General features: G+C 35.6%; 3 protein-coding genes across 3 annotated transcripts; 2 read left to right on the top strand and 1 right to left on the bottom strand.

Moving 5' to 3' along the window:
- The first annotated feature begins 1,946 nt into the window (after window positions 1-1,946).
- LOC119983974 (pyruvate kinase isozyme A, chloroplastic-like) lies at window positions 1,947-6,090 on the top strand. The gene is made up of 7 exons (XM_038827715.1): window positions 1,947-2,752; window positions 2,868-2,955; window positions 3,051-3,241; window positions 3,681-3,799; window positions 4,334-4,577; window positions 4,676-4,910; window positions 5,497-6,090. The coding sequence occupies exons 1-7, from the start codon at window positions 2,228-2,230 to the stop codon at window positions 5,823-5,825; spliced, it is 1,731 nt and encodes a 576-aa protein (XP_038683643.1). The 5' UTR covers window positions 1,947-2,227; the 3' UTR covers window positions 5,826-6,090.
- Window positions 6,091-7,870: 1,780 nt separating this feature from the next.
- LOC119983980 lies at window positions 7,871-12,353 on the top strand. Its single transcript, XM_038827721.1, has 4 exons — window positions 7,871-8,216; window positions 9,049-9,278; window positions 10,975-11,082; window positions 12,043-12,353. The coding sequence occupies exons 1-4, from the start codon at window positions 8,021-8,023 to the stop codon at window positions 12,163-12,165; spliced, it is 657 nt and encodes a 218-aa protein (XP_038683649.1). The 5' UTR covers window positions 7,871-8,020; the 3' UTR covers window positions 12,166-12,353.
- A 712-nt stretch (window positions 12,354-13,065) lies between these two features.
- Window positions 13,066-15,104, bottom strand: LOC119983975 (F-box protein SKIP22-like). Its single transcript, XM_038827716.1, has one exon. The coding sequence runs from the start codon at window positions 15,004-15,006 to the stop codon at window positions 13,378-13,380; it is 1,629 nt and encodes a 542-aa protein (XP_038683644.1). The 5' UTR covers window positions 15,007-15,104; the 3' UTR covers window positions 13,066-13,377.
- Window positions 15,105-15,316: the final 212 nt, after the last annotated feature.

The following is a 15,316-nucleotide window of genomic DNA, read 5'->3' as shown; positions in this document are numbered from 1 at the left end:
ACGCTTTACAGTAACAGTGTCGTTATGTTAGAATCAAGAACAACTTCTAATTATAAGGCTTCAAGCCTTTAGAACATACAATAAAAGCTATGAACCAATGCATATACTAGCCTTTAGAACATACCAAAATATGCACTAATTAAGCATATGTTAACTTTTATGAATACATCGTAAGATATACATACATGTAACTATTTTAACCTTGCATTGTATAACAAAAAAGGTTGTTCCTTTAAGTTTAGGTTTACATAAGATCAATGCTAATATATAAAATTTAATAAAGATGATTCGTTTAGGTCTAAGTTTACATATGGGTTTGCTGTTTAAAATTAAGGGTAGGATTTAGGGGTTGGGTATTAGAGTACATGTTTAAGGTTCGGGTATGAGTATTAATACTATATCATTCTTGAATGATATAATATTTCACTTGAAAGATCAATCATAAATCAAATTTATTACTACTCAAAAGTTTAAATTTGAAACATAATGAATCAAGATAAAATGAAAAATTAGTAAAATTGGTTTTATAATTAAACGATGTTTCTTTTAAAGTGCCATAATATATTACACGTTGACGGCACCATTTATCAAAGTCTTCATCCTAAAACACTTTAACGACGCTTATTTATAAAGTGTCGCTAATAGATTGAACATAACGGCATTTTTACAAAGCATCATGATATTAAAAACATAAAACGACAACATTTTGGTTAAAGTTGTGGGTCAAGACCCATGAAAGTTATGTTACAAAAATTAATTGTATGGATCTATTGGAATATGAAATCTAAATTTTATCTTTAGTGGTAATTAGCCAAAAAAGCATATGCAATATGCAATTTGTTGAAATTTATCAGCAAGATTTTTCGCCTCATAATATATCGACAATAGATGTCATGTGTGTGAGAGAAAATGTGGAAGAAGAAGAGGGAGGCACCGATGCATATGAGAATTTAAAGGTAATTTAGTCAATAAAAATGATATTTAAATTTTGTGTACTTATTTGTACAAGTTTTAAAACCTCATAAAATTTATGGTATAAAAATTAATCAATTGCATGGATTTATTAGAATATGACTTATAAATTTTATCTTCCCCCTAATCATGGTAATTAAAAATAGAGAGTATGAGTATAGTTTTTAAACCCGTATTTTACTAGTTGAACAGCGAACTGTGAGGTTCAACGATATGATATATCTAAAATACTGTTTAAGCATTCAAACCATCCAAACCATCGATATATCGTCAAAATCATATCATACCGTGAATCGTTCATACCTTAAAAAATAAAAAATGACAAGTTTTATTTAGTATGAAAAATACAGCTTTGTCCAAATGATTATGCATATATAACATGTTTATTTTAATAATTTTAATTCAAAACAAAATCCTTTTCAATTTTCGTGACTTTCACAACAATTCAGTTTTCAGGATTTGATTTTCTTCTTTTCATTAAGTCAAAATAAATCCAAATTTCAAAGAATTATTTTTCAGTTAAATATTCTCCCTAATTGATAAGGATTAGAGGTTGAAGATCATATTTAGAATTTCAATTGTGGTAGACATTTATAATCCATATTTACTATATATTTATTAATTTTTTGTGTATTATAAACTAGCGATTCAATCTTAACCGTATCAATTGAATCTCGAAAATTTTGAACCTTTAGTTTAGATGGTTTGGTGCGATCGGATTTTAAAAAATAAAAACCATTGAGTACGAGTTTCTAGGTGAAAAGTTGCGCTTTTTGTTAGACGACGTGGCACAATTTGACATTTAGGTTCATTTAAGTAGCTATGGGACGGTTGAGATCTTCTATTGGCCTAATCCCAATGTCTATTTTTCATATTCCCATATATACCCTTCATTTTGCATCCAAAATACCTATCAATCCCCAACATGAGAGTAAATCTCTCGTGACTGTTCGTTGACAGTTATGATTCCAGACAGACAGGTACCGCCGATTTTCAAATTATTTAATCGACAATCATAAACCCTGAGGGCCTGAACTACCCCACTTCGTCATTGTAATCTCCGCAGTCTGTTTTTTGGTCGAACAATCCAAAACTCCAACGGAGATTTCAGTCCCACTAAACCCCAAAGTTCAATCCGACTGAAACCCAAAGCCCGATCGACGAATTCAAAGTCCCTGCTCGCTTGATAACCTTCCAGTCTTTGATCTTGAACCACTCAGGCCAGAAATCGAAGCGCGCATCACTTTCAGATTCCATGGCTGTTGCTTGCGATCCAATCCATGGATGTCACAACCTGTTCTTTCCAAGTAACCCGAACCAGAATCCAGATTTTAGGAACCGGGTTTGCTTGGGAGTACCAGTAAAAGCCCGTGGTGTTTTTCCGTCTAATGGTAGAAAACTGAAGGCAAAGTTGGGGAGTGGAGTGCTGGCAGCGGCGCTAGTAGGAGTGGAGGAAGTGAAGGGTGGTTTGGGGCTTGATGTGGTGGCGGAGGGAGAGTTGAGGGAGAAGGGGTTTCTGGGTGTGAGGAAGACGAAGCTTGTGTGCACGATTGGGCCTGCTTGCTCTTCTTTGGAGGAGCTGGAGAAGTTGGCACGGGGAGGGATGAATGTTGCCAGGCTTAATTTGTGCCACAACACTAGAGAGTGGCACCGAGACGTGATCAGGAGGATCAAGAGCTTAAATGAGGACAAGGGTTTTTGTCTCTCAGTCATGATTGACACTGAGGGTAGTCAGATTCATGTGCTAGATCATGGGGCTCCCTCATCTGTCAAAGCAGAGGCAAGTCACTTTACCATTGTTGATTTTACTAATTAATTGTCTACTTTGTTTTGCTTTTACAATATTTAATTAGTGATTGTGGTTTTGATGAAGTTGTTATTTGTTGGGAAATCAGGAGGGTTCGATTTGGTTGTTCACTGCTGAAAACTTGACCGGTTCTCTTCCACTAACAGTTCAGGCAAACTATGAAGGGTTTTCTGAAGGTATTCAAATTGTTGCTGATAGAGTGGAATCCAAAAGTTTCATAGTTAAACATCCTTTTTTGCCTATTCTTTTACAAAATTTGAGTAATTGACAGGTATTCTGGTTGGTGATGAACTTGTTATTGATGGTGGGATGGCCAGTTTTGAAGTAATTGAGAAGATTGGAGATAATTTGCATTGTAAATGCACAGACCCAGGTCTGTTTCTTCCTCAAGCAAAATTTAGCTTTTGGAGAGATGGGAAGCTTGTGGAGAGGAATTATGGGCTCCCTACTCTGTCAACTAAGGTTGATTCCTGATGCTTGTGCCCTTTGTATTTTGTTTTCATTCTATAGTCTTATTGTTTTTGGCTATGATATCTAACCTAGATGTCAACTTTGGTGGCTGACACCCATTTCAAAGAGTTCATTTTTTCATTAGATTATTGAGCTTGAAATTGTGAAGAAAAACTTGCATCATAATTCTTGAATGCTTGCAGTGTTAAAATTTTTCATTCCCCATATATTTTAGGGAGCAAAAAGATCTAGAAGTGTATTGGTTGCGCAGTAGAGGTCGTTGGATCTTTAGTACTAGCAACTCTGTCTTGAACACCCATTATTATCGTTCCAATAGGATTAGAAATCATATTGTGTATGTTCTTATCCATAGGTACTTTACATTCGAATTCGATATTTCTTTGGAATTTCTTAAAGTCCTAGTAATTTTCATTAATTTCTTAATCTACAGGATTGGGCCGACATTGACTTTGGAATTTCTGAAGGCATTGATTTTATCGCCATGTCCTTTGTAAATGATGCTGATTCTGTCAAGCATCTGAAGAACTTCCTTTCAACCAAATCATCCAGGTGAGGACCCCATTCACAAGTTAATATATTTTCCTATAGTTGTTTCACTAGAGCTGATAATCTGAGCTAATTTTGTATTATTTTATTGTGTGCTTGTTCTTCATTTGATTGAAGGAATTGTTAAGCTCATTAAGTTGTTGGAGATACAACAGGTGTTATGAATAATAATCTTTTATGTTATACATGGGTCATGTTTTTTCCTTCCCCTTCGGAAGTAAAGATTCCTCTCCGATACATTGTAGAAGCATACTTTTTTTGTTCTGGCTCTTCACTTCTTGGGAGTTATTTTGCATGTTTTAACGACTTTGAAATTTGATTGCAGAAATAACAGCAGTAAATATTTGTTTTGCCAATTTTCTCTTAAACGTTCCTCTTGGTGATGACCTCATTAAAGTGCCAATATGTTGCCTTTATCTCATATATAACCACTGGGCAGGACAATTTTCAACCTGTCAATAAAATTTGGAAGTACTTCTTCGTGGTTCTAAGATTCTCCTTCGGTGTCTAAAAGACAGAAATTTTTGTCAATTACAGATCAATACAAGTATTGGCAAAGATTGAGAGCTTGGAATCTCTTCAGCAGCTGGAAGAAATTGTAGAGGCTTCTGATGGAATCATGGTGGCTCGGGGAGACCTTGGAGTTGAAGTTCCACTTGAACAGATCCCAACGGTTCAAGAGAAAATAACTTACACTTGCAGACAACTGAATAAGCCAGTGATTGTAGCTTCTCAACTTCTCGAGTCAATGATTGAATATCCAACTCCAACACGAGCTGAGGTACTACTATTAGCAAAGATGTTTATATTATTTTAACTTGGTGTTGCTGGGGCTATGTTGGACATTTTTATAATGACAATGTGCTTTGATGCAACAAGGTTGCAGATGTTTCTGAAGCAGTTCGGCAATATGCCGATGCATTGATGTTGTCTGGTGAGTCAGCAATTGGATCATATGGACAGAAAGCTCTTTCTGTCTTGAGGATGGCGAGCAGCCGAATGGAACTATGGAGTCGTGAAGAAAACAGACAAACTACTCTCCATCAGTGCCAACTTGGAGTGTCATTGGCTGAGCGTATTGCTGAGCAAATTTGCAACTGTGCTGTTGAAATGGGTAATTATACTTTCCTTAGCATTCATTGATTATCCAAATGCTCTCTGCAAGAAAGCAAGATTCATTGGTAAAAAATACATGTAACATGTTCTGCAAGAATATGCGTTTGAACACTGTATGCTGGGCTTGAGTATCTTCTTAAGAACCTATTAGATATTTTGCAGTGTTAATCACATCCTGAAAAAAGAAATCAATTTTCGTTTAATTGATGTAATAACCTGCAACGAAAGAGTCAAAGACCGTGGATAAATGAGCTGGTAAGGAGTTTTGTGTTTGATATGCAGAGAGAAGGTTGAAAGTTCGAATCCTACCACATGCTAGAAAATAATTAGTAATTAGCATCAATATTTGTTCATCAAAAAAATATATATAAAGATTTTAGTAAAGGTGGTTATTGGTGAATGTACACATAAATTTACTTGATAAATACTCTCTATTTTCAACCATATTTTCTCCACTCTTGTCTTGCATATAAATCACAAACTTGCAGTGTTGACATTTAGGTCAGAAGAGTTTATTAGATACATGATTATATACACATATGTTTGCATACATCTGTTCATCTTATGGTTTGCTCTTCTTGCAGCTAACAACCTTGGTGTAGATGCCATCTTTGTGTACACAAAACATGGACAAATGGCATCACTTCTATCTCGCAATCGTCCCTGCCCTCCAATCTTTGCATTTACCAATGATGAAAGTACCCAAAAAGCCCTAAATTTGCGGTGGGGAGTCATCCCCATCCTCGTTGATTTGTCAGATGATATGGAAGCCAACATATCAAAAACGATCGATCTTATTAAAACAAAGGGAATGATAAAAGATGGAGATTCTGTTATGCTGGTCTCAGATTTAACTCAAACCTCTGCAACCTCGACGGCATCTCAAGCAATCCAGGTGAAAACTGTCGCGTAAGGGGGACCTATCTCTTCGACATGGACATGCTATTCGTTGAACCGATTGCAAGAAGATATATGTACCCTTCCAATTTATGATAAGCTCATACTTTTTAGCTATGATTCTACTATGTTCATTCTGGCAGGAGTGATTCCCAGAGACAGATACATTGGTTTTTGACCGAAAATCGGCTTTGCTCACTTGTCTTTGAACATATTTTATGCTTCTGTTCTGTTCTGCATGGATTATGAAAATTGGAAATCAGTGGCTTCTTGCAAGTTGAGTATATTTGAGAGTCAAAATTGGAGCTAGAGGACTCGGACCACACATAAGTCTTTGTTGAAACAAGTTTGTTGCAACTACATATCTGCTTTGAGTTTGAGTGTAATTTTTCAAAGCATTTTGGTCGTGCAGTGCATGTGCAGCATAGTCCAATTTTTCTGAGTGACTCAATTTTTGGGCTTTTGTATTGCCAAAGGTCCTTTTAGTGTGGAGGCAAATAACCCTATAATCACTCAAAAGCAAGAAAAACTGTTTAACATACAGCACTTTGATGATTAATTAATATCTTTAAGATTCAATTTAGGTTAATACAAATACTATAATGTCAAAGAAATATTATAAAAAAAATATTAAACAAATTAATTACCTAAATTTTTTCATTCCAATAATATATAGTCATATATGGACAAGTAGGTTGAAAAGAAAATATAAATAACCACTTCATGACTATAAGGCTCAAGATTGAAAATATGGCAAATGGATCAAACCCTCTCAATTTTGGGTAAAAAAATTTTAAAAGGAAAAGTTGAGCTTAAAATGAATAAATTAAGTGAAGATTTTGATTTATTGTCTTATTATTATTATTATTATAATTTATAAATAAATTAAATTATTTAAAAAAATGTGCACTTCAACTCTTAACCTTTAGGACCAACCAGTAGAACCTTCTAAAATAATTATGGCGGGTCAATGTGCAGGTCAATTTTCATAACACAATTTCAACTATGTCCCAATATCTTTTAGGGAAAGCTCATACTGTTTTTGCTAAAAGAAACAACTCCAAATTTGTATTTTTTTAAATACAATGGTTGTTAAAAAAAAAGAATTAAGAAAAGTTAAGATATAAATTACTTAATACAAGCTACAATTTCGCACTACAATTCTTTTAATATTAAAATCAATAAGAAATCTAGTTTCTTTTAAACAATGTTGTAAAAACCGTGTTGGACATCGACTTAGACAATGGACCGGATCATTGGTTCAACCAATGAATCATCGATCAAATAACATGTTTAATTAAAAAATAAAAATATTTAATATTAAAAATAATTGTTAAAAATATATACCATAATAATATTATATGATCATCCATAATTTTTTTAAAAATAATTAGAAAATTAAATTCACATCATATATTTAATATAGAAAAATACACCAAATACATATAAAAGAAAAGCTTCAATTCATAAATTAAAAAATATATAATAAATAATTCAAAATTCAAAACCCAATACGTATAAAAGTAAAGTTTCAATTCATAAATTTAAAATATATAATAAATAATTCAAAATTTAAAAAACATTTTAAAGTATTTTGAAAAATCGTCCTGTATTATTTACATGATTCAACGATTTTTACGAAAAACCATAACCATCTGATTTGATCAATTTTTTCCGGCCACTTGCATATCAAATATTTTGATAGAACCGTGTCGACTTGATTATCGGTTGATTGATTTGACGGTTCGACTGACCGACACGATCGGATTGTAATACTTTAAATTAGATTGATTCCCTATTTTTGGCTTGCCGTAGGTATGAAGAATAAAGTCATAAACTATAAAGAGAGAGACAACAACAAAAGAAGTAGACTAGATTTTATTTTTCGCTTAAATCTGGTATTGTGGTCCCCGCAGACGTAACGTCACCACAATGCCACATTTGCTAATTCGGCAATTTTTCCTGACGCAATTTCTTAGCCACACAAAAAACGTAACCAAAAAACACATACCGTGTACAGTAGTATGCCTATATGTTTTACAGCTAAAGTACGCCAATCGGTCACTCCCATCAGTAGCCAAGCTTCATGATGGCTTTGCGTCGTCTTCACATATTCCCAAATCAGATACGCCTGCTTTTCTCTAAAGACTTAATTGTATTAGCAAATGAAATCCTCCTCTGATTGATTCACAAAGAACCGAAAACCATTCAATGGCTTCTCTGCAAACTCTGAAATCCACTCTGTCTCTCATCATTCTTTCCCCCTCAAATTTCCACGGGAAATCGGATTCCAGGAATATGGTTCTCAGGTTTAGGAGTTGTAGGGGGTCGCCTTATTTTGTTCGTATCCCGAAACTTAGGGTTTGGTGCCGAATACAAGACGATGATAACCAAAGCAAGAGTAATGGCAAGTTCCCTTACATATCTATCTCTTTGGTAAATTTTTGTTTTCCTTTTCCTCTTTTTGGCATGGACAGCCTTAGTAAGGTTCGAGTAAAAGAAGAAGTGTTTAGGAAAACTTATGTTCTGAGTTATTCATTTTTTATGTTGAGAAATGGCTGTTTTTCGGTATTGTTTGTCGAATTGTTTTAATCCGTGCAAGATTTTGCAATCTCTCTCAAAAACTGAACTGATATGGAAACTATATTTTCTTTGCCGTTACTCACCAGTTTCTGTTTGCCTTATTAATAGTTGTTCAGATATGTAGAAGTGTTGAATTCTAGTGTAGTAGCCTTATTATGCTTCAGCTTGCAGGGATAGAAACATGCTTTCAGGAAGAACACAGGTTACACATAGACAAATGTTGGAGAAATATAGTTAGCGACTAAGAGCATAACATAAACCGAAATATTCAATGACTCTTTTGATATGAATTTGATTTTTGTTTTGGACAAAAAAATATTGTTGAACTCGTAATCCCAATCAAAACACAATCAACATTAAAAAGAAATTACAATATGGTGTATTTAATTTACTGTGGATCCTAATGTCAGACATTCCGAAATGCACTTTCTTCGATCTAGTGTCTTCTTTTTCTTTTTTTCAATGAATGCACTTCCACACGGAGGAAGTCATCAGATCAAGCTGTAAGTTCATTTATTCCACACATTGCTTTTCTGAACTCTTCTAAATGGGTAAATATTTAATGAAAGATTGGATGGATATATTTCCTTTTTTTTTCTTTGTTCCCTCAATTTTTTTTTCCTTTCTTTGTTCCATTATTGCTCCTTTGCTTTCAGGTGAAGAACCTCCTGAGTCATTATTTATGAAGGAATTGAGGCGGAGGGGTATGACACCAACTTCACTGCTTGAGGATACAACTAGGAGCAAGAGTGGGCTGGATGATGAAATTAAATTGGGGGAAGATGACAGGGGATTGTCAAAAAGAAATACAGTCTCAACTGACTATGAGAAAGACTTAACCAATCAAAGAGAGCGCTCCATGGCCTTGAACAGCGAAGGCCTCGAGGTTGTGGCCATCTCTTGTTGATATTATACTATTCATGCAAGGATTTCATAATCACTAATTTCATCTGCAACTTTTAGTCACGGCATTTTCTGTTATCTTTTTGTTGCTTTATTTATTTAAATTGTCTGGTAACTTTCTGACTAAGATGAACGGCTCAATTTATTGGCATGCTATCTAGTGTTTTTTTCTTTTCGTGAGAATTATATGTTACCTCCATTTGAAATGTATCTTTTTATATTCATTTCTTTTAAGATTACTTTTTCTTGTCGTCTTCACAATCAAAGCATTTACCTCCAACAATGTTGGGGTTGGCTACTTGACTCCAAATGAGAAATTAGTGGAGATCCAACACATCAATTCCTTTTTCCATTCATTCTTATCAAAAGCTACACTCAACCAATCTTATAGAATCCATGTTGTTTCATATCACTTCAATCCATGTCTCAACTAATTCTCCTCCTCGATTTCTTCTAATCTCTTTAATATATCTCTGTATATCAGTTGAATAAATGTTTCCTCTTATTATATAAAATTCCTTTTAATTTCCTCTAACAATTTATGTTGCTTGCCATGAAAGAATCTGAAAGTGCCCCCTTTCCTTCTCTTTGTTTTTATCTCCTGTTTTCATCAAAGTTTTTTGATGCCTTTCTTGAGGGTTTTTCTTTTTAATTTTCAGAAACTGCCAATAGATATTGCAAATAGCAGCGACCTCCTTTGTCCAATTTAGCTACGTGTACTTTAGGAGTAGTTGAAGCCTCAAAAAATGATGGTTGACCTTTCATTTATTTCAGATTATGACATAAATCATGTTCGGATCAAATTCTTGTTTTCTTTTGTGTTGCTTCTCGCTATACTTAGATGGAAAGTTTTTTTCGTTTTATTTTAGTTATTTTTCTCAAGCTTAGAATAATATCTTCATCAATTTGTCTTCGCCTTGATAGCAGCAATGTAAAGTTGTGCAAGATCATGGAAATAAGAAAAGACATGACATAATTTTGTGAAACAGGCAATAATATCTGCCCGTCCTACGTATTTTGTTTATTTAATCAAAGTTGCTTGAGGGTTTGATATCATTTTCGCTACTAAGGGAGTAAAGGAGAGTATGGATATTTGGGAGTAATAATGCACTATAAGAGAGAGTAATGTGAGAAGGATTAAAGTCTAAAAAAAGAGAACTCGGAAAAATGTAATCTTGTGTCTTTTTCCTTGATGCTCTAAATAGTTACTAAGGCTGCTGGGAAGGAGGGGGAGAGAGAGAGAGAGCGCCCTAGGCATGTAGCTACAAGCTTGAACCAAGCCACTCAATTCTTTTGTTTTCATAGAACTTGTGAAATAGATACATATTTATGTGATGTATCGTAATGCGGGACAGAAAATAGATACATAGGCATTTATGTGAACAATGATTCTTTAATATAAATTAAATAATGAAGATCCATCAATTAACAAGGACTAAGAAAAGATATGTAAAACTTGTTGTCATCCAACAAATAATTTCAAGCATGACTAAATTTACATATCTGGTAGTCACCCCACTAAAATAACACGACTAAATAACTGAAATACTAAAACATATTTATCCCTTAAAAAGTTTCAATGAGAATCAAAATTTTCAGTCTGCATTGATCTTTTCTTGTTGTGTGAATGCATAAATGAATGATAAAAAAAAATTTGTCTTTTATTTCATATGTTTCAGGGTTTAATTCCTCGGGCTAAACTTTTGCTAGCAACTGGAGCTACATTTTTCTTGGGATTTTGGCCATTGATCCTTGTAACTGTAGCATTCTTTTCTGCTCTTTACTTCGTAAGTATTCTTATTAATAATTATTTCTTATTTGCTAGATTCCCGTATTCTGTAGAAATTTCAAATTGTCTTATGTTTCCTTTGTTTTATTCTGTTTACATTTTACCCACCTTTTTGATTCATGCAAGTGGCACGTATCTTTTCGTTATTATTAGGTTCATTTGAATTTTGGAATTTCTTTTAGGAAGTCTGTGATTGTATTTGTGGCAAGCATTGCTGTGGCAGTTCTACTATTGATTGACTATAGTACTAGACAACAGAAATAGAAGAATAGACAGATCAATATGCATACACTAACAAAAATTGTACAGATATGAGGTGCTTCATCTGCTGCATTTTCCTTGGCAGTGTTGGTTGAGATTAAACAATCATACAGATTTTAGGATCATTTGGATTGTTCAGGATCCAGCTATTATAAATTCAGGGAAAAGGAAGGGGGATGAGGGTGGATTGGAACTTCACACAGTTTTTTACTGATCAGTTAGATATGATGACTAGGGCAGATCTAAGGGGATTTTTCCTTTTCGTTTTTTGACTTGGTTCCCTAACAGGCTATGCGGCTGGATAGTACTGGGATGTCTTTTATCTTAAATCTTGTTAATTAAGACATTTGATTTATTGTAGTTTGACCATGACTTAAAAAGGGGTATGAAATGAGAATATTGGGTAGAAGTCCCCCCCCCCCCCCGGGTACTCTTTTATGAGGAGTATCTCTGATAGTGTGGTGTTATTTACTTATTTATTGACTTGAAGAGCCACCCAATACTTGGAACATTTCTGTAATCAATCCATGAAAAACCTTCTTTATCCTTTCTCCCTGATATGTTTAAGTTTTGCGGCTTTCCGTTATGCTTATGCAGAAAAGTAAGCGCTTTTTTATTGATGATGATTCAATGTGAGTTTGTATATTGCCTTGTATGACTATGAGATAGCTACTCATCTGGTTCTTTTGTTGGGCAGTATTTTGGAACAGCGTTTGTCCATGATGGTAGTGAGACACCCATTTCACCCCCACAGTATGTTGATCCCTATGAACTATTGGAAGATGAAAGAATATCTCAAATGGCTCCGGGTGTAAACTGACAAACACATACTTCACAGCATCAAAATACCATGTCTTTTATTGGCCTCCTATGACATATTTTGTTTGCCCTTCTGGATTCTTTGCCCATGTAAATCCTAATGACCATATTCACCTCATCAATTAAAATGTAGCACTGTTCATATTTTTTGAAAGATTGTATGATCCTATTTATATTTGTTTTGTCTCATCAACTAAAATGTAGTACTAGTCATATTTTTTGAAAGATGTTATGATCCTAACAAAAATAGTTAGAAATTTATAATGAAAAGAAAATCTCATGCTGGTATACAGATTGAGATTCTCAAGGGAGTCCTTTAAACATTATCTATTATCATCATCAAGAAAATTATCAGTCCAAATCTGCATTAGAAGGTACTCAAGGGAGTCCTTAAAAAAGGATGGGGTAAAGGAAGCTGTACATTCCCCCATGATGCACAATAAGCAAAACCAAAAGTGGGTTCCTTTGCCTAGGAGAGGGATTCTCACTTGGGTTCCTGCTGCAACCATAAGAGGAATTTTTGGCGTTCATAAATAGTTGGGGCTTAAAAGGGACCTCCATTGTTATCTCACAAAAAGATGGCAGAACACTTTAGTTCGTGGGATCTACTACATGAGTTTATGAAAAAATCAACAGAGAATTCACTATGCGTAATCATTTTTGCCATTTATACCATTTAGAATCGTACTTTCTTTAACTCCAACTACTTCAAACTATTTTTTTTTAAAAAAAATTCCACTTCACCGCACCTGCATTTACACTTCTTTCACCTTCACAACCTAAGAAACAACTCACTAACTACACCTGCTAATTCAAAAAACAAAAAGCATCATCTGCTATTGTAATAATAACATTTAATGCTCCAACATTCTCAAGTTAAAGGGAAGAACAAATTCGAACCTGCTGTTCAAAACCAGTAAAATAGAATTCTGTACAGCAAACTCCAATATCTAATAAACTCAAATTTAAATCATCTCGAAATGAAACAGACACACCAATAAGAGCAGCTGGAACTTATGCTTAAGGCAACATAAGCATCATAACAACTATTTATAAACTGTGTTTAGGGGGAAAGAAAACAACAGTATGGATCTTATTGCCTTGCATTAAAGTCGGACCCAAACAACATCCATTCGGCCATAACTATTATATGCACACTATGTGTGAACCATTTCAAGATGCCTCCCAAATAGTCTGCCTTCAGCACTCAAAGCTAGTTAAAAGGATCACCACCCAGATTACAATCAGGTGAGAAATTCCGCCTTCCTTGGGTTCTTGGAAAGACTCGACGAGGGGGCTCAAAAGGAGAAGGGTGGATACCATGAGGTAGGCCAACCCGGTAATCCCCTATCCCTGGAGGAAAATAGAAATCCCCCATGCCTGAAGGAAAATTGACATCCCCTATCACTGGAGGAAAATTTGCAAACGGATCAGGGCGCCTCCGAATTATTTGGTGAATAAAGGGCCTGTCTATGTGAGGACGGAGGATTTGTTTCCTCCTTTGCTGCTTCTTTTTATCCACCCAAGCGGAAGCAAACTTCTTTTTCCACGGGCCTATTACCACCCCTGCCTCCTCCTTTCCAAACTCTTCCTCAAACTTCTGCTTCCATAAATCATTGTTTGATGACAGATAATGCATCTCAGGGCAAACACAGCCTGTTCTCGCAATGTCAACTCCAGGAAGGAGTTCCAAAATCCTGAGCTTTAGCTCAGTTGGTAGGCGCATCAAGCATGCTGGAAGAACCAAACCACTCTGATCACAGAGACAGATCAACAATGGCAATGCAAGCCCATCTTTCACAATCTTCCAAAATTCAAATACTTCTTTTTCAGGATATTGATCATTCATGTCCTTACCCAGATGTGCACGGACCAAACCTAGAATTGGTGCAAATCTTGCTTCATTCAAACACACGCGACACAACCTTGATCCACTGCCTTTAGACAAAGACCCATGAACATTCATAAAATGTCCCATGCTCTGGAACTTTAATTCGACAGATTCAGGCATACTATTGGACTCATTAGGCAAAAGTTCAGGCAAAGTATACCAAAGAGACATAGAATAAGTATTAGAAGGCCACCCTTCTGAAAGACTAAACCCATCAACCCGCATCCCAGATACTGGATCAAAGCCAACAAAACCAGCCTCCATGAAAACCGCATGTACTGCAACCACCAACAGCTTTCGATGACTATCATCATCTCCTAACTCCTCCCTCAACACCCTCCTCAAATAGTATGGTTCTGATAACCTCTTACCAGCCAAATTCACTAACCCATCGTCAACATCCATTCCCTCCATATCAGATACAACATCCATTCCATCTGTATCAGATATTACCTCCATTCCACCTATCTCTTCATTAGGGTTTTCTTGATTTTGGACAGTCACACCCGCAGCAAGAATTTCCCGAGAAACCCCGGATTCTGGACTAACCGTCCTTTGTTCGGGCATAGTTTGACCAAAAATTTTAGGTTCTTGCAAATTCTCAGATTCTATGGAGCTTATTCCTTCAGAATTGACAGGATTGATAGTACCTTCTTGTTGCGCGGATGAGCTGGAACTCGAACCAGCGCCTAGGGTTTGGGAAGAAAAAGCGGTCGGATCGAGAGAATAATAAATAAGGTCACCGGAGGTGATGCCAAGGGACTGCAGCGTGTCTTGAGAAGACGAAGGGAGGAGCTCGTCCTTCCTGTTGAGAGAAAGATGGAGCGCCGATGCCGCAGAAGCGGAGACGGCGCGAGAAACTGATTGTTTCAGTTCCAGTAAAGAACTCGAATTGGCGATTTCTACTCGGGTAGTTTCCTTAGATTCCAGAGATCTAATCCTCAGTTTCATGGCGACTCACAAACTGGAGAAAATGGAGAGAATCCTTTACGCAATGGGTTTCCAATTTGAGGATGTTTCGTGCTCTTAACGACGAAACATCTCAACTATTTATTTATGTTGGGAATTATTTGCACTCCCATTTTCCCATTGATACCCCCATTTTCCCAACTACAAAACACGTCTTTAATAAATTCATTCACACCCCAAATCTCTCTCCTCTCATACTCACCAACACCGGCCACCATTGCCATGCTTATTCTGGCCACGACATACCAAAAAGCTTCTCTCAACCCTCACGAGCATAACCCAATCAACCTCG

Source organism: Tripterygium wilfordii, chromosome 18, assembly GCF_013401445.1.
Source record: "Tripterygium wilfordii isolate XIE 37 chromosome 18, ASM1340144v1, whole genome shotgun sequence".
Lineage (NCBI taxonomy): Eukaryota > Viridiplantae > Streptophyta > Magnoliopsida > Celastrales > Celastraceae > Tripterygium > Tripterygium wilfordii.
This window is presented reverse-complemented; position numbering and strand designations above follow the sequence as displayed.